This window comes from Callospermophilus lateralis, chromosome 20 (genome assembly GCF_048772815.1).
Source record: "Callospermophilus lateralis isolate mCalLat2 chromosome 20, mCalLat2.hap1, whole genome shotgun sequence".
Lineage (NCBI taxonomy): Eukaryota > Metazoa > Chordata > Mammalia > Rodentia > Sciuridae > Callospermophilus > Callospermophilus lateralis.
In genome coordinates, this window is record NC_135324.1 from 7,175,392 (window position 1) to 7,197,368 (window position 21,977).

At 45.6% G+C, this 21,977-nt stretch overlaps 1 protein-coding gene across 2 annotated transcripts in view; it reads left to right on the forward strand.

Moving 5' to 3' along the window:
- Positions 1-21,977, forward strand: part of Srgap3 (SLIT-ROBO Rho GTPase activating protein 3) — a 246,053-nt gene that overhangs the window by 174,127 nt on the left and 49,949 nt on the right. For both annotated transcript variants that reach the window (XM_076841053.1, XM_076841055.1), the window contains exons 5-10: positions 7,307-7,492; positions 10,633-10,761; positions 12,224-12,445; positions 14,890-14,991; positions 17,248-17,445; positions 21,441-21,525. In XM_076841053.1, coding sequence (XP_076697168.1) covers positions 7,307-7,492; positions 10,633-10,761; positions 12,224-12,445; positions 14,890-14,991; positions 17,248-17,445; positions 21,441-21,525 — 922 coding nt within the window. The remainder of the gene's footprint in view (positions 1-7,306; positions 7,493-10,632; positions 10,762-12,223; positions 12,446-14,889; positions 14,992-17,247; positions 17,446-21,440; positions 21,526-21,977) is intronic.

Sequence of the window (21,977 nt, forward strand, 5' to 3'; positions counted from 1 at the left end):
GTTCTGCATGTTCCAGACTTGAGCTAGAGGACTTTCCTGTAAAAATAGTCTCCTTTTTTAAATTTAGAATTAGATCATACATGCCTTGAGAAAAAACAGCAACAAGAAAAACCCTAGCAGTAATTAAACAATTCAAAAAGATGTCCTGCAAGAAGTTCATCTTCCAGGCCTGATTCTTACCTTCATATGCCTTCAGTTACTAGTTACTTGTGTCAGTTAGCAGTACATTCTAGAAGTATTTTATCCATCCATCAGAAGCATGTCTGGGCATCCCTCATGTGCCTATCTCACCTCTCACATGTGGTGCTCATCTTGAACTGGGAACTGGTCTAATGTTTTGTGTGCTCATTCGTTTCATTCTCACCATAAGACTTTTCAGGAGATGGTATTATTACATTCCGTTTTAGTGATGATAAATCTGAGGCATAGAGAGGCCAGGTAGCACACATGGGGTCACCCAGCTGGGGAGCAGCGGAGCCTGAACCAGTCTGTGTGCGTAAGTACTTGCCTGAGCTACTTAAATAAATACATTAAATTATATAAACATTTGTCAACCACAGTTCTCCCTCAGTATTCACAGAGGAGGATTGTTTCCAGAATTCCCTGCAGATACCAAAATCTGGAGATGTTCAGTTTCCTTGCATAAAGAGGCATATCTGCATAGAGCCTATGCACATCCTTCTCTATACTTTAATCTCTAGATTACTTACAATATCTATGCAATGTAAATGCCATGCCAGTAGTTGTTATGCTGCATTGTTTGGGAAATAATAAGAAAAAAAAATCTGTACATGTTCAGTAGAGACACAATTTTTCTTCTAAAGTTCTCTACCGACAAGTTAGTTAAATTTGTGGAACCTGTGGATACTGAGGACCAACCACATGTCCATATATTTCTTTGGGGAGAAAATAATATCTCACGTGAGCAAATGAAAGAATGTGGTATAAGTAGGAGGATGAGTAGCATTGCCCAGTCTCACCGGTGCCTGAGGCATAGCTGTAAAGCAGCATTAAACAGGCAGGGTGCAGTGGCACATGCCTGTAATCCTAGCAGCTCGGGAGGCTGAGGCAGGAGGATTGCAAGTTCAAAGCTAGCTCCAGTTGCTTAGCGAGGCCCTAAGCAACTTGGTGAGACCCTGTCTCTAAATAAATATGTATATAAAAAGGGCTGGGAATGTGGTTCAGTGGTTGAGTGCCCCTGGGTTCAATTCCCAGTACCAAAAAAGAGAGGCATTAAACACATGTCCTCCTGAGGCACCAGAAGGATCCCAAGAACATTGAAAGGGGGTTAATAATATATTGGTGATGTTGAAATCATCTTGCTTACACAAATAATTCCCTTCTCATATGCTGGGAAATCCTGACCTAGCACAAGTTAGTTTGGCTCTGGTCCTTGATTTCCTCCACCCATAGGATGAAGGCATGGAGCTAGAGGAAGTCTAAGGCTCCTTTCAAGCCTCTGTCTTCATATTGCTCCCTCATAGTTTCATCATGGAATAGAATTGATCCTCAGAAGACCTGGGAGATGAGGTCCCCTCTAGGTAACTCCTCACCTCTTTCAACTCTCCTGGGAAGACACTCATTCACTCAGAATATATTTATTGGTTGCCAGCTGTGTCTAGATAATGAGACACTGTCATAGTGTCTTAGTGGGGATTGTCATAGTCTGAAGGGCCAGGGAAGGTGGTGTGGGTGATGCACTTTCTTGGGCATCACAGAGGCAGTAGAGGAGAGATGGCATTTGGGAAGCCATAGGGGAAACACAGAAGACATCAAAGAAGGGGCAGCCAGAGTATGGGACTTGAGGCTCTTGCTCAGCCAGATGATACTGTCCACCAGCCACTGCACTAAGCTTGACCAGCTTGGACTACGCCTGATACAGGTAGTGTGTAGTGGCTAGGAGAGAAGGAAGTCTGTCTTTAGGATTCATTCAGTGGCTAGGGTCAGAAAATTCAGCAAATTGACTGTTTTCATCAGTGTGATGCTGCAGTAACCAAATACCTGAGAATGTGTGATTTATAAAGATCAGAGATATTTGGCTTATGGTTCTGGAGTCTGTGAAGTTCAAGAGCATGGGCCCAGAACCAGGTGAGGGCTTTGTGCTGTATCATCCCATGGAGGAAGGCAGGAGGGCAAGAGAGGTCCAGATCAAGATGGCAGAGAAGACTGAACTTGCTTCTGTAACAAATCCTCCAGCACTGTTTCAATGGGGAGTAATTTTCCAACACTTGAACTTCAGCGGACACATTCAAACCATAGCACTAGCTGTGTAAAAATGGCAGTCTGTGGGGTCACCTGAGCAGCAACAGCAGTAGCTGCCTCCAGAGGCTCACACACTTATTTCCTTGTCTGTCTCACCAATGGCGTGTGCACTCTATGAGGGTAGAGAACCACTGTCCTCCATATAGTAGCAATGAGAACACATTTGGAAAGTCCTGGCACACAGCTCTTCTTCCCCCTCCAATCAGTATACTCAATAGTTCCAAGGCAATAGAACCCACCTCCCTACTTTGTCCTTTTCTTTTCTTTTCTTCCCTCCCTCCCTTCTTTCTTCCCTTGTTCCTTCCCTCTCTCCCTTGCTCCCTCTCTTCCTTCCTTTCATGGCCCCAGCCTTTAACTCCTTTGGGTTTTGTTTTCCTCTTTGTGGGCTTCATGATCTGGCAGGCTTCTCCCATTTGGTGACAAAGGTGGTCCCAGCACTGTAAGCTCACTTCCTCCCAGCCAGGGCACCTCTCATTGACTTGTCTGAGCTCATGAGTCCCAACATTCTGGCCAGATGAGCCTAATGTTCACCAACTGGCCATGACTGGGTCTCACACCCACCCCAGGATTGAAGGGTAATGTCAGTTTCTCATGAGCCATGTGGCTGAGACTAGTAGAGGGGAATTGGGGCGGGGTTCTCAAAGAAAATTAGGAAGCTCTTCCTGAAGAAGAAAGACTGGATGATCCTGGACAGAGAAAAAACACGGATGTCCACTGAGATGGGTAGCTGTGGGAGGAAAAAGCAGTGGCTCCATTGGGTAGTGCGCAAACACCTTCTTCTCTTCTATCTATAAGCTGTTCCTCGGACTTAACTGTCTCCTGCTTTCCAAGGCTTACTGCCCACCCTATTCCCTTGGTCTGGGACACTGCACCCATACCAAGTCCTGACCCTGAATGTAACAGCTGCTCTTCCTTCAAGGTTCAGTTTAGTTGTCACTTCCTCCAGGCAGTCTTTCCATGATATCCTGTACTCCATGCACTGTAGCACTTGTCACACCTTGTGACAATTGCTTGTATGATTATCTGTGTCCCCTCTACTTTGTGTATTTCTGAGGGCAGAGACTTCATATATCTTATATATTGCAGTGTTTCCTGGTATAGTTCCTAGTATAGTGCCTGGTATGTAATCAACTATTGGGTAAATATTTAATGGTTGAAAGTATAGTTGACTTTCTACTCCTGAATATATTCACTAGATCAAAGGCAGTAGAACTGTACCTTCCCTCCTGTATTCCCCTTTCCCTTCTATCCACCCATCCATACATTGATTACTCACCATGTAGTCACTTATCCGCCCACCTGTCTATCCGTCCATCCATGCATGCACCCATCTCCCTATATATTCATCCATCCAACCATCTGTATTCATCTCACCATTGATTTATTTAATCCATCCACCCAAGCATTCATTCCCTCATTCAATTATATATTAATACTTATTGGCTACTCATCTCTGCTTTAGTTTATGGAATATCATCATGAACATGAGGTCCCGGCCCTCCAGACTTGGTATTTTAGTTGGGACAAGAGGGGCTGAAGGAGGAATTCAGTGCTTGCCTGCAACTAGCATGCCCTGGGCCCTGGGTTTGACTCCCAGCACTGTAAAAAAAAAAAAAAAAAAAAAAAAAAAAAAGAAGAAGAAGAAGAAGAAAAAAAAGAGGTAAAATTAGAATAGAATTCAGTCAATATATTGTATAAACCTTACAAGTGAGTAAATTAAAGCAGACATAAAGTTCTACAGAGAACATAGGCCATGTAGAGTGTAGGTGATCAGACTGAAACTTTGGGATGTCTTCGCATGCCTTGTCCGGGGGGTTCTCCTATACCCAGATGCTGGAGGTGAAAAGCTTATTGTGCTGGGGCTAGCCGAGCCCCTGGGGCAGGAGAGGCACACATGACTAAGTCATTGAAAATCTGTTCTCTATCAACTGACCCTTATCCTGCCCCCAACATGTCTCTTTATTGATGCTGTCAACTTTTGGATTCTGTTTGCTTTCTTTTCATTTAAATTAGAGTTCTGAAGGACTGTACATCTGGGAAGATGCCAAAGATAGTGTGGTTACCAGAAATGGCCGTCCCTATGGATCAAAAGATGCTGGTCTCAGTTGTGCCTTACTGGCTCTGTGACTTTGGAGCACACACTTGGTATTTCTGAGCCCTTGGCTTCCTTCAGTAAGGGATTAATGCAACAAGATTTCTGGAGAGCCTTTGGGCTCTTATATTCTGAGAATCCATAAAACTGAACTGAGTCCAAGAAGAGTGGTCTCTGCTTACATGTCCTTATGACACCCTTCCCTAGAACTGTTCAGGTGGAACCTCCCCAGAAGATCCTGCAGGGCTGGGAAAGGCCGGCCCTCCCTAAGCAACAAGGGAACAAGTGCCTCTTCACAAACCTCTGGTTTCAGTGCCTCGGCCTTAGTTGAACATCCACATCCACCTCTGGCTCTTCCAAGCTCTGCACCCAGCTGCCACCAGCCAGTCACTTTCGTAGTTTGCAGAGCTCTTTTCTATCTACCCCTGTCTGAGCTTCACCAGGAAGGCACAGAAAGGAAAAGCCTGTCCACGTCACCCAGCACAGAGGGATGCAGTTGAGACTCAAAACCAGGTCTTCTGAATACCTGTGAGCTAGAGGACCCATCCATTTCTATTTCCTGGTTGAGGAAAAGTTCCAGAAAGGCACAACAGGTCTGTGCCTATCAGGTCTTGGCTGTGGGGTTGGCCACCTTGGCTTTGCAACATGTTGGCTTTGTGACCTCAAGAAGCTCACCCGAGCTATTTGAAGCCATGGTTTCCTCATCTGTAAGGCAGGGATCCCAGGGTCCTATTTCATAGGGGTTTTGTGGGAAATAAATTGAGCAGTATATGTGAAGTGCTTAGAACAAGTACTGACAGGTAGCAGTAAGTGCTCAACAAACAGCTACTGCTCTTGTTGTTATCATGCTGCCCCAGGGATTGTGGTAAGAACAGCTTGAATTGCTTCTCCAATAGAAGGAGATAATAGAAAGATGTTTTTAAACTTTAAAGTAATAGATAAGTTTAAATATGGCTTAAAACATCCTGGATTGACAATATCAAGCAGACACAAGCAGGCTATTGAGCTAAGGACTTTCCACACTGAACTCTTGTTCCAGGTACAGTCAGCCCTTCACATTCATGGGTTCTGTATCCATGGATTCAGCCAACAACAGATCACAAATCTTCAGGAAAAAATTGCATCTAAGCTGATCACGTACAGACCTTTTTCTTATCATTATCCCTTAAACAATACAGTACAACAGCTATTTATATAGCATTTACATTGCATGAGGTAAGTAATCTAGAGATGATTTAAAGTACTTGGAAGGACATGCTTATATTTTATGCAAATACTCTGCTGTTTTATATAAGGGATTGAGTATTTGCAGACTTTGCTATCTGTGGGGGGTCCTGGAACCAATCCTCCATGAATACCAAGGGACATCTGTAATTCAATAAAGAAAATAAATAGCTAGAGGATTCTGGTATAAATAAGCTCATCTCAGAGAGGCCCCCAGGTAGACTCTAGTGGCAGCCGTCTGACACATCACTCTGGGCAACTGAGTTCACTGTTTCCCTTGGGATCAGGAATCCATGAGATCACAGGGAGGTTGGCCCCAGAGTTCTCAGGCTGTGTTCACCAAGCAGGGGATTTCTGAAATGCATTTAGGAGTCTATCCTGGGAAGTTTGGCTTGTTGGAAAGTGGGATGAATACTCTGTGGATCAAGAAGAATAAAAGAAAACAAGGCAAAGGGAGAAAGAGAAAATGAAGCACAGGAAATATGGGAGGGGAAGGCATCCAGCTGGGATGCCTCTAAGTGATTGGATGGGTACAAGCATGGATGATTGGGCAGGAAGAGCTAGATACAAATAGAAATGCTCTGTCTCTCTGAGAGCTACTCAACACAGATGATAGATTGTTGGTGAGATAATCAGACTCAGAAGCTGAAATAGAAAAAGTGGATGAGGCAGGAAGCATTGAACTCAGGAAGGGTGGGTCCAGAAATGAACAGCAGCAGCAATGTGATGAGGAAGTGAAGAAATCAGGAGTGTCTGTGATTGTGGAGGGGCAGAGGAGGGCATCCAGGAAGGGGAATAGGCTATACAGGTGTTCCCAATTCTTAGGGGTGTTTTTTTTTTTTTTTTTTTTACTTGAAAGATGATACAGATAACTTTCCTATGAGCCTGCAGTCCTTCCTTTTGGCCACTAGAGGTCGGGAGCACATTGATACTACAAGCTTCTGGCCCACCCAATTGTTTGAAAATGAGCCCTTGAAACAACTGGTGGTTCAACGTGGAAATCAGCAGAAGGGGGTTTTAGGACCTTTATTACAACTGCAAGCGAACCAAAATGAGTAGAATGCAGACAACAACGCATTCCATCAAGTTCTTGAAGAAAAGTTGGCTGTATTTTTTTAGGCATTTATTGTTTTATAAATTTTGGGGGCGCTGAGGGTGGTAAAACATTCAGGATTAAGGAAGGAGAGAGAAACATAGTAGAGAATAATTTTTTTCCACATTATCTAAGGTTCTCCAGAGTTTGTAACATTTTTCTGAAGTCAATTGAAAGTTCAATGTTCTTAAACTGTCAGCTCAAATCAGGGATGGTGGTGATGATGGTGCTGGTGATGATGCAGAGGTCACAGCTGGTGGGGCTGGAAAGGATGACTGGGGAAAGGTCAAGCTTGCCCTATCACTTCTGAGAACCCGAAAGGCTCGGGGGCTGTGGTTACCTTTTGCAGTTTCCTCTTTCCGAGCCTGGTCTGACCCAGTAGGAGTGTGATGATGTTGACAATGGTGATAACAGTAATAGTGATGGTCACAAAGCAGCTGCTATTGATGACAATCAGAATCATTTCCAGTCCTTAGAAAGTTTGTGCAAAAGTAAAGAATGGCAAACACTCGATGTGTCACTGGAAGAAGTGGGCACAGATGTGGTGCAGAACTTGAGGTAGGGCTGGGAGCAGGAGGGGGGGACCATGTTGGGCCGTGACAGACTGCTGGTGTTTCCAATTTGTGCATCCCCAGGTCATGAAAACCTACCACATGTACCATGCAGAGAGCATTAGTGCAGAAAGCAAGCTAAAGGAAGCTGAGAAGCAGGAGGAGAAGCAGTTTAACAAGTCAGGAGATCTCAGCATGAACCTCCTTCGGCACGAGGACCGGCCCCAGCGTCGCAGCTCTGTGAAGAAGATTGAGAAGATGAAGGAGAAGGTGAGTGGGGCCTCGGGCTGGGAGAGACGGGGGTCAGGACATGACAGATAGGGCTGTGTGCTCAGCTAAGAGCTGACAGCCTTGGCTCTGCCTTGTTCCTCTGCACCCTGGGGTGTGAAAGCAGAAGGGTGCTGTAGCACCTGCTCTCTTGGAGGTCAGTGTTGTGGAGGAGGCAGGCTGGCCAGGCCTCTGCCAGCTCTTTTAAAGCCCAGATGTTGCCATAGTCAATAGGCAGCAGAGGTGCTGAGCTGACTAGAGAGATGAACTGGGGTGACAGAATTCATGTTCAGCAAGCACATACCCAGGATGGGAATCAGCAGGCATTAGTGGAAGGCATGCTTGGTCCAGAGGCCATCTGTTGGCTAGGACCAGATAGCAGAGTTGAGTGGGTCTCAGTGTGTCCCAACAAGAAAGAGCAGCATTGGCTACTAGGCAGCACCTAGGACCCTGGTGAAGGGCCTTTTGTGAAATTGCCATTGCCAAGCCAAAGCCCAGAGTTTTAGGATCACCATACATCAGCTCTGAAATAGTCTTTAGCTGAGTTTTGCAAATGCCACATTTATAGCACCCCTGAACCTCAGTGTTCAGTCCTGACAGGGATGGCCCAAAGCTTTGTCTCTCATGTCAGCTCTTATCCATTGCTCGTGGCTGCCCAGAGCACTATGTGGAGGGTTGCAAAGCCCTCTCCAGGCTTTGTTAGAAGTGGTGCTGTGATCATTCGGTGACATCAAACATAGCCAGGGAAGTTCGAAGGCAGTATACACGCTGTTCTTCTCATTCTAAACTAAGTGACTTCTAAGGTTCCTTTCTTCTGGAAAGATTATGATATTCTTGCTGAATTTGCCACATTCTTTCATTCTATGCTACCATGAAATCTTCACAGAGCTCTATCTGCCACACATTGCACCAGATGTTTATCTGGGCTTCTGAGTCTAATTCTATGAGTATAGAGTCCCTTAACTCTAAAAATTGTAGGCAATTGAGTGGGAACAAAACACAACTGGACTTGGATAAGCTATATATAGGTGTTAAATAAGTACATAAACAGATGTTCAGCATCAGTAATAATTAAGGAAATGCAAATCACAATCATAATGGAATACTGCTTCATAGCCACTTGAATGGATAGAATGAAAAAGCAGGCAATGAGAAGTATTGGTGAGGATGTGGAGACTGGGATCTTTACATGTTGCTGGAAGGAATGTAACATGGTATATCACTTTGGAAAACAACCTTGAAGCTCCTAAAAATGTAAAACAGAGACCAAATAACCATGTGATTCAACTGTTCCACACTTAGGTGTCTACCCAAGAGAATTTAAAACATTTTATGCAGCTGGGTGTATGATGCACACATATAATCCCAGCAACTCAGGAGGCTATGGCAGTAGAATTGTAAGTTCATGGGCAGCCTCAGCAACTTAGTGAGACCCTATCTCAAAATAAAAACAATAAACTGGGCATGGTGGCATATACCTATAATCCCAGTGGCTCAGGAGGATGAAGCAGGAGGATTGCAAGTTCAAGGCCAGCCCCGACCATTTAGTGAAACTCTGTCTCAAAATAAAAATAATAAAAAAGAGCTGAGGATGTGGCTCAGAGGTAAAGTGCTTCTAGGTGCAATCCCTAGTACCAAAATAAACAACAACAACAAAAAACATGTCCATGTAAAAATATATTCATGACTGTTCATAGATGCATTATTCATGATAGCCTCAAATTGGAAACAACTCAAATGTTCGTAAATGGATGAGTAAAATGTACTCTGTCCATAAAATGGAATGTTATTCAGCCATAAAAGGGATGTAAGCACTGACATATGCCCAACATAGGTGAACCTAGATAACGTGCTAAGTGGAAACATGCTAACAGTCATGAAAACCATGTTTTGTACAATTTAATTTGTATGAAATGTCCAGAGAGATAGAAAGGCAACTGTTGGTTTTCAGGGGCTGAGGAAGAGGAGAATGAGGAGTGGCTGCTAATATGTGCAGTTTCTTTTTAGGGGATAAAAATGTTCTAAAATTTAGGTGGTAGTGATGGTTGTACAACTCCATGAATGTAGTAAAAATAAATTAAAATAACCAGTCATGAATTATAGGACTATAACATAGAGGGAAATGTACAGGTATAGACAGAGGATCAACTGGGGTTTTGGAGACTCTTTTCTAGTTCAGAGTGTATGCTGAGTAGTCAGTTGGCTCTTGGACAAGTGGCTTCTCCCATTCTCATTTCCTCACCTATAAAATAAAAGAGTTCAACTAGATGCCTTTATGATCATCTCCAAGTATAAAAGTTCATGAGTCCACAAAGGGCTAAAAATGGTCTCAGATTTATAGTGGGCCACAGAAATGGGTCAGGAATATCAAAGCTTTCCCTGAGGGTCAGGAACATGGCCAACACAGGATATAAATGTCAGGAGGAGTGTGCTGGGTGTTCTCAGACTAAGAGGACCTCGGAGAAGAGTCAGGGAAGGTCTCTGGAAAAAAAAATCAAAAGACTGGCTGGGCGTGGTAGTGCACACTGTAATCCCCGTGGCTTTGGAGGTTTAGGCGGGAGAATTGTAAGTTCAAGGTCAGTCTTGGCAACTTAGTGAGGCCCTTAGCAACTTACAGACCCTGTCTCAAAATAGAAATAAAAGGGCTCAGAGTGGCTCTGTGGTAGAGTGTCCTTGGGTTCAATCCCCACTACCAAAAAAAAAAAAAGACTGCCAATGGGGCTTCTCTACTAAAAAGCTACAAATCGAATCAGAATAAGAATGTCTAGGTGAGAGAGGAAAACCCTGTTTCTTTCAGGAGACTTGTTGTTTTACCCTACCCTGGGACTCATCAGTCTGAAAGGGGCAAGTATATCTTTCCACCCTACTTACTCCTTGCTCTTCCCTGCCAGGCGGCCCAGAACAGAAGCAGCTCCCCCGAAGCAGTCACAAGCAGCTTGGAAAGCCACTGGAGGGTGCTGAGTAGGGGTTTTATTTATAACCCATCCTGATACCACCCAAAGGCAGCTAGGTGTCACATAGTGTCACTGGCTGCTTGTGCCATGTGAAGTGATCTCGATGCAGGGTCTGAACCTTACTCCCTGGCATGGAGGTAGCCTATAGATGTGGGCTTGGCCCTGACATCTACTCTTTTCTTCTTCCAGAGGCAGGCAAAGTATTCTGAGAACAAGCTGAAATGCACAAAGGCCCGGAACGACTACCTGCTGAACCTGGCAGCCACCAACGCAGCTATAAGCAAATACTACATCCATGATGTCTCTGATCTGATTGATGTGAGCATCCTGGGGAGCGTGGAACTGATGGGGCCACACCAAGGCTGGTGCATCTCATCACCTGAAGGAGGGACTTGGTCCTTAGCTGAGGCTGATGTGCAGGGTGGCCAGGTTTTTGAGTGCTGCTTGGAGGGGGAGGGCACTGGGTGTGGCCTGGGCTGTGTGTGAAACCCCAGGATTTCTATTCATGGATGAGGGGAGCCTCTGATGACCCTCCAAGCATGGCTTGGGCAGTCATGAGTGCATTCAACTCCCGCTTCCCAGGTATGCTGCTATGCCTAGGTCCTTTGCTGGGTGTGGGGTTGGGGGGTAGACATTCACAGTTGGTGCCCTTGGAAATCTCAGTGTAGTAAAGAAGATGTTAATATATTCTGTACCCCTAAGTCCAATCAACCAGGCACACGTGGAAGGAGATAGTGAATCAGACAGTGGCGTAGATTAGCTCCTGGGGATGTTGTTGTGGGAGACATCAGGCAGCCTAAGCAGATGCAGAGGGCACACAGATCTGCAATGCCAGCTGGAGGACCACAGGCTTGAGGAAGGACACTGTGAGCAGCAGCATCAGGAGGGCTTCTAGGGCATCTGTGTTGGAGCCCAGACTGTTCCTTTCCTCTCCACCTTCCTGTACAGGTGGACTCTGGAGATGCCCAGTAAAGGCTCAGTACTGATCACAGAATCCTTTTCCTGTGACCTTGGTGTCCTGTGAGGAAGTCAGTGGATCTTTGCTTTTCCTTTGGCTGCAGAGAGGACCCATTATTACCATCCTAAGGGAAGGGGGGACACTCAGCTTTCTAAATGGCTTAAGACCAGACCTTCCCTCTTTTCTGCCTTTCAACTTTCCTTTTGGCTCTTTCGCCTTTTTTTTTTTTTTTTTTTTTTTTAGTTGTTGATGGAACTTTATTTATTTATATGTGGTCCTGAGAATCAAACCCAGTGCCTCACACATGCTAGGCAAGCACATTACCACTGGGCCACAACCCCAGCCCCATCTTTCGCCTTTTTCATTCATTCATTTACCAAATATTTATTCAACACCTCTGTGGTCTAGGATGTGAGGTGCTGCAGTAGGCCAAAGCCAGCGGGTCTTCCTACACAGGACACGTCAATAAGTAGTTGCAGGGGTCACAGTAAGAGATGCAGGGAAACCTGGGCCCCTGCAGTGAGGACACTGACACAAACTCCCCTAAGTGTGGAGTACATCAGGAAGGCTTTCTGGAGGAAGCTGAATCTGGAGGGAAGAGTATTTCAGGCAGAGGAGACACATGCATGAAAACCTAGAGATGAGAAGGAATGCGGTGAATTTGGGGAGCTGAGAGAAGCGCTGCTATCGTGCAAATATCAACCCCCAACATCTTCTGCGAGCTTTGGAGTGGTTTGTGTGCAAAGTGCTGTGGAATGGGAGGTGATTGTAAGTCACCATCCCAGCTGTCATCTGCACCCTCTGTCCTTGCCTCTTCCCAAGTGCTGTGATTTGGGCTTTCATGCCAGCCTGGCCCGCACCTTCCGGACCTACCTCTCAGCTGAGTACAACTTGGAGACTTCACGCCATGAGGGGCTGGATGTGATTGAGAATGCTGTGGACAGCCTGGACTCCCGGAGCGACAAGCACACCGTCATGGACATGTGCAACCAGGTCTTCTGCCCTCCACTCAAGTTTGAGTTCCAGCCCCACATGGGGGATGAGGTAGGTTTCCCCAGGAGGCCAGGCTGTCTCAGGTTCGTTTTCTGTTGCAAAATGCATGAGACCGTGAAATTTAGAAAGAACAGAGATTTATTTAGCTCCTGGTTCTGGAAGCTGGGAAGTCCAAGAATGTGGCGAATGGCATCTTCTCAGCATCTGGTGAGGCCCTTCTTGCTGCATAATAACATGGCCCAGGACACCATGTGGTGAGACAGAGCAAACACACTAGCCCATGTCCATCTCCTCCTCTTTTTAAAAAACCACTAATGCCATACTGGTCCCCACCTTCATGACCTCATCTAACCCTAGTTACCTCTCAAAGGCCCCACTAAGAAATACCATAAAGAAATGATTTTGAGGGTTAAGTTCCCAACACATGAATTTTGGGGGGACTCACTGAAACTATAGGCTGCTTCTATTCTCTCCCATCCTTCTGGAACCTTGGCAGGAGGAGAAAAGCCCTGGTTGCGTATGCATAATGTGTATCTCAAAGCCTGGAGTCAAGTTCTTGGTTCATGAGCTTTTTTAAAAGAGGAATTTATCACTGATAACCTTGATCTAGCTGGCTCAACTCCCTATCTGCAGAATTATAGGACTTAGCTTACCTCAGAATTCCTCCCAGGTATATCTAGAAGACCCCATGGGATTCCTGGTGTGTATAGAAACGGTCTTCTTGTTCCTCCCTCCAATGCCCTTGGATCATGTACTGCTGACCTCATCACAGCCTCCTATAGCTGCCTTGGCCAGGGTGCTGCCCTTCTGATCTTGTGAACCCTGGTACACTAGACAGCTGAGTTCTCTTCAGTGCTTATGCTATTCAGATTCCTTTTTTTTTAAATTGGTTTTGGGGCTTCAATTAAGGGGCATTTAGCCTCTGAGCCTCATCCCCAGCCCTTTTTTGTATTTTATTTAGAGACAGGGTCTTGCTAAGTAAGTTGCTGAGGCTGGCTTTGAACTCGCCATCCTCCTGCCTCAGCTTCCTGAGCTGCTGGGATTATAGGCATGTGCCACTGCACCCAGCCTTCATATTCTTGCTACAGTCTGAAGAAAAGAAAAAAAGAAGGAGAGGAAAGGAACTTGTCACTGTCCCTTGCAACATTACTAGGACCCAGGTTACACAAATCCCTGATGCAAATAGCTCCCTGAGTTTTTCTGTGTCATTCCCTCCTTTGGGAATTGGAATTGGGGTGGAGACCCAGACCAATGTGGTATGAGAATCAGCCAGTCTCTGAATTCAAGTGGGAGCTCAGCTGGGCCATCCGGGAGCACTTAGGGAGGGACAAGGAGGCAGATGGAAAATGGCATTTACTGTGCCCTGTAGAAGGCTCCACCCACTCCCTTCATTTGCAAAGTAGAGGCCCTCTGTGTGCTGTTGCTGTTCCTGATGCACCTGTCTGCCCTCATGTCTGGCCCCACATCTTGACCTGAAAATCCTGGTCTCATTGCGAGCACTGTGAAGTTCAGGTTGCATAGTTACTAATAAATAACTAACTTTGTCAACAGACTTTGTCAACAGTCCCTTATGATCTTAGCTGCATCCTAGAAGGGGTGAGATACTAAAGCAAACTAGGTAGCCCAGCCCACAGATAGTAATAGAGCCCCAGATGGGAAGGTACAGGGAGAATGGTGGAGTTGTCCTTCAATATTCATAGGGGACTGGTTCTAGGACCCCCTGTGAAAACCCCCTGTGAGGATGCTCATGTCCCTGTATAAAATGGTATAAAATGGCCTAGTATATGCACAGAACCTATGCATTCTCCTGTCTACTCAAGTCATCTCTGGATGACTTATAACACCCAGTACAATGTAAGTGCTATGTCAATAGTTGTTACGCTGCATTGTTTAGGGAACAATGATAAGAAAAAAATGTCATTACAGAGGCCATTTTTTCCCCATGTATGTTTTCTGTTCTTGGTTGGTTGAATCTGTGGACATCAACCCTGTGGATACGGAGGAGACCAGCTGCATCTCTGTCAGTTCTGCCCCTCTACCCCACTCGACTGGCTGGGGAAGAAGAGCCCTGGAGTGCTCTGGCCACAGTTGTCATTTCCTGTGGGCATTTCGAGCACTCTACCTACTGATTCATCCTTCTTTCCATTGGCTTCTCTTACAAGGTGGCTTTTTTCGAGCCACAACTTCCTGCTTTGAAATTAATGAATTAGTTTCACTTAACAAGATTATGTTAAAGCTCTTTGGAAACCCACAAACATTGCACAAATGTAGAAGATTGTAGCTGAGGGCCACAATCCTGGCAATGGCAGGAGGGTAGACTTTTCCCATCTGGAGTTGCTATTGCTACACGAGCTAGGTGACCTTGGAGAGGTTGCTTGACCTTGCTGAGCCTGTCTCATAGGCTGTGGATCTGGATGTCCATGTAGCCCTTGCCCTAGCTCCATGCAGGTGAGGAGGGTAGTGCGCAAACACGGTGATGACTGTCCTTTCTGCAGGTGTGCCAGGTCAGCGCACAGCAGCCTGTGCAGACGGAGCTGCTCATGCGGTACCACCAGCTGCAGTCCAGACTGGCCACTCTCAAGATTGAAAATGAGGAGGTGAGTGAGCCCCTGCCTGGGAGGGATTTCCTCACAAAGGCTGCTGTCCTGGGGAGTCCACTCTTGCCATGGAACGCATCCCAAATGATGTCTCTTCTATAAGATGAAGAATCATATAATCTTGAAACCATATACTCCAAGAATCTGTAATGGCCTGGGAATCTGTAATCACAAAACAGATTGATAAATGAATGAGTTTGGAAAAATACCGGATAGCATAGGCACTCGGTTAAGACACTCATAGGGCTCAGAGGTATTAAGTGAAAGAGAAGCAGAGGAAGGAGGACTCTGTTCAGGGTGCTCACTCGTAGGGTAAGCTGGAGTCTGTAGGTAAAGAGCTGTGTGTTCACAGGTGTAGAAAAGAGACCAGCGGGAAACATTCCAAATGTAACAGTGGTTGTGTCTCCATTGTTGGATTTGGGGTGGTTTCTATTGACTTCTTTCTGCTTTTTTCTATTTTCTGCAATGAGTTCCTATCTTTGACATCAGAAATCTAGTAGGTATTTGAAATTACACAGTGAAATAAACAACCCAGGGCACTCAAGCTGCAGCATGGCTTTAGAGCCAGTCTTACCCCACCTGGCACACCACCCACAAAGCCTGGTGGAATGGCTTCACTACTGGGTGGGTGCAGGTGGAAATCCTAACTGAGCTGCGTTCACCTTGATGTGGACTGAAGAGGCCAAACTGGAAACACCCTGTCCCAACATGGACACCTCCTTCTAAGCAGGACATCAGCCAACCAGAGGCCTCCGGAGAAAGGACAGATTATAGGAAGTGTCACCCAAGGTTGTGGGCAGGTTTATCCTTGAGAAGTGAAATCATTTTGGGAGGTGAGAAGACAGTCTCTGTCTCAGATCTCAGGGGGGATTATCCTGGGCAGAGAGGGAAGTTTTGCCTTACATCTCCACAAAGGACAGAGTGAGGACAAATGTGAGACAGATTGTAGCTCAGGACGATGACGAATCAAAGCGGTCCTGGGGGAAGGAGGTTATATGGAGACAAACTGTGCATTGGGTTTTTAAGCCTAGCAAGAGACAGGAGATGAGCAGAGTATTTTCTTTCTTTGTTTATGCTCTCCATCTTTCCCCAAAGGACTTTAAGTTGTTTATGTGGAGCATTATGTGGATAACAATGTTAATAGAATTTAAATTGGAAATCAGGGTCACAGAGAAGAGATTGAAGCAAATATTCCTCTCTGTGGACTGTAAATGGGCATGACCATCCTTGAATTTAAACCTGACCTTCCTGTCATTCTGTGGTCAAAGTAAGACTTTGTTTATTCATTCATTTATTCATTCAACAAGCATTGAAATACTTACTGAGCACATACTATTTGCTAAACATTGTTCTGGACAAATATAAAATAGTACCTCCTCTCATAGAATTTTCTAGTGAGGGTTACAGATAAAAATTAAAACACAAAACAGATTAATAAATGTATGAGTTTGGAAAAATACCAGATAGCATAGGCACTAGGTTAAGACACTCATAGGGCCTGATGTCATTAGAAGGTGACATTTCAGCTGAGCCTGCCTGACAAGAGAGCTTGAGTGGTGATAATTTTACAACAAATGTTGATGCAGTTTTTCCCATGACTATTTTTGGAGTGACCTTCCATCAAAGCATAGCGTGTGCCATTTACACACCATGCAGCAAAAGGGTGCTGTCAGGTTGGGGTTCTTATGCCCAGATTTTGTACCTTTTATGGTTTCACTTGACTCTGGGAGAGAGATGAAGTCCTAACTAACAGTCAGAGCCTCAGCCACTGTTGTTGTCTCGGGGTCTCCCTTCCCTCAGTTTCACCTTTGGTAGGGGTCAGCTAGCAGATGACTGGAGCATAGCTACCCACCATTTTCCAGACTGCATCCCATCCCTCCTCTGAGCAAAGAGAAGGAGCACCTCCAGTGCTGTTCCTATTTGACTGATCACCTTCCACTGCAGAAGCTGGTTGGGGGCAGCATAACAGGCAAAGAGGAACACACCTGGAAATCTGTGTCCCTTGTGCATCATAGCATCCCCCCAGGTTCCCTGGCGGAAGCCATACCATGAAATGACTTTAGATGGGGCACCCTGGCTTATTCTCCTAGCCAGCTGTGCAGTCTTGAACCAATGACTCGTTTCCCTTGCTTTGCACCTCAGTGCAAAACTGACTAGGTTTGCTAGTCTCCTAGAGGCTTTATGTGAATAAATTTGAGAAAACACTTTAAATTGTGAGAAAGAATAAAGGTCTTTGTGGATATGCTTTTTCCCCAGGTTAGAAAAACCTTGGATGCCACCATGCAGACTTTACAGGACATGCTGACGGTAGAGGACTTTGACGTCTCTGACGCCTTCCAACACAGCCGATCCACAGAGTCGGTGAAGTCGGCTGCGTCAGAGACCTACATGAGCAAGGTCAACATTGCCAAGAGGAGGGCCAACCAACAGGAGACAGAGATGTTTTATTTTACAGTAGGTGGCATCCTGGATCCAGAACCTAATCGTCTGCTGTCCCTGTCTGTGATGTTTGGGAGTGGCCTGATGGAGTAAGGACTGGCAAAACCACCCTGGTCAATCAGACCTAAGAATCTTCCAACATACTTTAACATTAAGCTGCCTGGCTGAATTTACTGTAATGCAGAAAGTGAATTATCAGTGGGTAATACTGACATTGATCTTGGGTGATGGTCATTGAAACTTTTCTGCTTTAGAAAAAAAGAGCAAAGAGAAAGTTCTGTTCAGCTGGGTTAAGAAAAAAAATGAATAAAGGAGTCAGGCTTAAGTCCTAAACAACTACCCTAAAATTATGCAAATGTTTTATTGTGTTGAATTGTCTTAAATTGGGGTGTAAGTTTTAGAAATAATGTCCTCAGCAATCCAAGCATATTTCTCATGGAGTTGCTAGCCTCCCACACGAAATCCTTACCTTCCATTTTGGCTGGGGGCAGGGAAGAGCAAGGCAAAGGGGAAAAGGGGCTTATAGTTGAACTTGAGGTTATTGAGTATGGAATATTGGAATTGTAAGGGAACTATCTTCCATTTGAGTCATTTCCAGGCCAGAAGATCATCAAACTCTGCTTGAATGCCCCCAGGATAAAAAGTTCCCTTCTTCCACACACAGCCCTTCTGTTTGGGTTCTGGCTGGCTGGCTTTGGGTATATGTTTTCTGTTATCTCTTACTTTCTAAAATATACACACTAGGGTTTCTGGCTGTTGATCTAGATTCTGTTCTCTGGTGTGACCCAGAAGGAGGCTAATTCTTCAGTCTTTCCATGACTACAGGGAGCTGAGTTTTCATTTCTGCAGGCCACATTCACTAATTCTTTCAGTTCTGTCTTAAAAGCTTTTGTTTTGAGCAGGCTGAGTATCCCAGTGACTTCCTGAACTCCTTCTCTTTGTCAGCGCCTCTTCTGCAGCGAGACAGCCTTGGTCTGACCAGCACAGAATAGAACACATTTTTACTTTCTCCATACAAGGAGCTATACTCCCATCCTCATGTCCTAGGATCATATTCATTGATTGTTTATTTTTATTTTAAAGCTAAGTTAATATCAGCTTAATCTCTCTTCTCTGTGTGTGTGGCCATGAGCCAGGCCTTCCACCTTTCGAAGGCTCTGTAGGAGATGTCTTGGGTAGTTCTCGTGTTGGTCACCACTTAGGTGTCCTCTTGATGAATTCATTTCATGGATCCAGATTGTCAACATCCTTATGTAGGAGTTCAACATACACACTGTCTTGTCATGTGTGAACATGGCCTCCACACCGTAAGGTTCATCAATAAAAATAATGAAATGGGTGTGTCAGGGCCAATGCCTAAGACAGATGAACTATGCAGGGAGGTTGATATTGATTGGGTTGTGCTCACTTAGCCATCACAAACCCACCCAGTTCTCGCATCTGACTTCATCTTGGCCTTATCAAATTCTTTGATGAAAACCAGTAGTTGCACATACCACATTTCTTCCACCAACATTCTCTGACCTTATCAAGAAAGAAAACAAAGCTGATCTTTGTGAATCACCCCAACCCAATTCCTGGCAGTCACATTTCCACTGTATTCACAAAGACAATTATGGGCTAGAAAGATGAGTGAGGAGTGTGACATGTATGAATAATAACTCACTTTGACAGTAGAAGCAAATAAATCTACCCGGCAGAAGCAGAGAAGGGGGTCCAGATTGCTTGAAGTTGAAAGAATTCTGAGGTGTCTTTTACTAAGTGTCAGAATATGCTGTCTACTTTTCTTAATAATCAATTCATCCACCTGGATGGCTGGTCCATTCTCTCACAACCCTGGTTGCTATTTTTAACATTATTTTAGGCCTTTGCAATGTTGCTTTTAATGCAAACATCAATACAATATGATGGCCTTTTATCTTTCATCGGTCACCTGGGTGAAGTTCATACCACAGGTCACAGAGCCTTAGGGGTAATTGACACTGGCCAGAAGATAACAGGAGCCTGAGTTACAAGATCAGAGCTTCTCCTGCCAGAGGCCATGAAGCCTGGTGGGCAGAATACTTGCTTATACCTTAGCTCTGCTTTTTATGAATTCTTAGACTTGTGATAAAAGAGGATGTTGTTAACTGGAAGCCTTGGTGGAGAGCCTCTGGGTAGCAGGAAATGTTTGTTTAAAATGCAGGCTCTCAGACCCCCATCCTCCTCATGATGGGGTCCTGGAATATTTAATGCTTCTGTGCCTCCCTGTGTCCCTGAGGTGAAAAGCAAGACTCGAGGTGTTATAGAACTGAAATCTGGGTTGACGTCTCTCCAACTGGCTACAAAGTCACCTGTTCTCTTGCCCACACCTGGATCAACACTGTGTCCATCTCACCTTATACAGAGGAGAACAGGAAGGCTTAGAAACGATCAGTATTCTGCTCAAGGTCACTCAATGAGAAAGCACAGCTCTGGGCTTCTGTTTCCTTCTGGGTGGAAAAGACATGATGCATTTGCCATTTGCTGTCCAAGAATGTTGGCAGTCTCTGCTGCATGTGTGTAAAGTCTGCTGCATGCTCTGCAAATGCAAAGAAGAGTGACTCTTAGGACCAACAAGCCAGGTCCTCAGAGATAAGGGCCTGGGAAAGGGGAGAGGATGCTGTAAAGTCCCACCTCACAGTCATTCCAGAAACCACTAGCGTGGGCCAGGGTAAAACCACCCCAGTTTTATTTGTGTCAGTGTCAGCCCTCTTCCCTGGGAACCCTTCCCAAGATAACTGTCCTCAAGGGGGAAAAGGTGACACTAGGGACCCTCTTCTCCAGGAAAAATTGCGACTGTCCTTAACTTTCAAGGCTTTCTTCTTTCTGCCACATTGGCATGTGCTAGCTGGGTCAGGAGTGGACCTCCTTGTGGTTAACCAGCTGGTAGGTTTGGGGCAGTCACATCTGTTCCTGGACCTCATCTCAGAGCTTCTGCAGTTGCCATGCCCTCTGCTTGCCAGTCTCTTTCCCTCAGGTCCCCACATGTCCCTTTTCTGCCTCCTTCAGGCCTTGGCCCAAATGTCCCCTTAGCAGTGACATCCCCTACTTGGATTCCCAGCCTGCTCTTTCTGCTTCATTTTTATCCATAGCTTTCACTACAGGTTGGCATTTTACTTATTTTTTGGTTCATTTACTGTCTCTCTGCCCACCTTGGTTGGTATGGCCTAGGAGGCAGAGATTTAACTAAACCCCTGCCTCTGGTTGCTCATAATGCAGCAAAGGCAGGCCCCAGCAGGGCTCTGTGCCTGTGTTCACATGGTATAGGCTGAAGGGAGCAAGAAAGCTGCTGCCTGTGTGGAGGTGAGGCTGAGGCCCAGGCCAAGTATGGGCAGTGGCTATATTTCTGTTCTGGAAGGTTCTCTGTCCCTCAGTACTGCCCCAGACAGCACTGAGCAAAACCTAGAAGGCAGCCTGGGACTAGTCCTAGTCACTATTGCCTTTCTGTAGCACCTTGGGCAAGTCACTTTCCTATACCTGTCTCCTTGCCTCATTCACAAGAAGAAGAAAATCATATTGCCTAATGTACTTTGGGCTTTCTTAATGGGAAGTCTCTCCAGGGCCTGCAAAACCCTTCCTCTTTTAGAATGTGGCCATTTGAAGGAAAGACTTGCCCCCTGGCTCCTCTTTGCCAGCTCTCTAGCTGTAGCTGCCTGGCCATTGGGAGGGTTCCCATCTTGATTGTTCTTGGCCCAGAAATACAGTAGGCTTTTGATAACCAAAGAAGCCCTTCTCTTTGTGCTACCCACAGCCCTACCTAAGAAGAGCAGATTTCACTGTTCCTATCCTCCTGGGGCTTCCTTTGTGCTCCCAAACCCTACCTTAAAGCCTAGTGTCCCCCAGGGACTGGGCAGCCACTTGGAGAGCTAGGAGCAGATGCAAAAGCCTGGGGTCTTCAAGGATGACCTAATCTCCCTACCCAGAGGTCATTCCAGAGGCAGAGATCCCAGCACTTGTCCTCTAATTTTCTTTTACCCTGTGTCTTACAGAAATTTAAAGAATATGTGAATGGCAGTAACCTCATCACCAAGCTACAGGCCAAGCACGACTTACTCAAGCAGACACTTGGAGAAGGTGAGTTGGGTGGTGGAGGCCCCCAGGAGGGGCTGTTTTCCCCACTAGATCATGTTGTGTTCCCTGGGGCTACTGAGTTGTTTAGACTTGAGACTTTGATCCCTTGGCAGAATGGGGCCTGGTACTGGACCCACCTGCCAGGATTGGGCAGCTGGGGAAATTAGGTCCAGTCTGGCTGCAGAAAATAGAAGTTAATCATGGGTCTTAGTTTAGGATATGGGGGAAGGTCATGGTCTAGTACTCATTAGGTAGTGGGTGGGAATCCAGGGACCTAGGGGTCAGCATTGATGATTTTCAGCAGATGTCAGAAATATGGGTAGAGTGCCCGGCGAGGGTTCTAGGTCCAGAGAAGGAAATTCCAGACATATGAGACATGGTTTGGTTCTTGGAGGACCTGAAGACTAGGCTTACAACCACCCAAATTTTCTAGTGACAGTTGAAATAAAACCCCA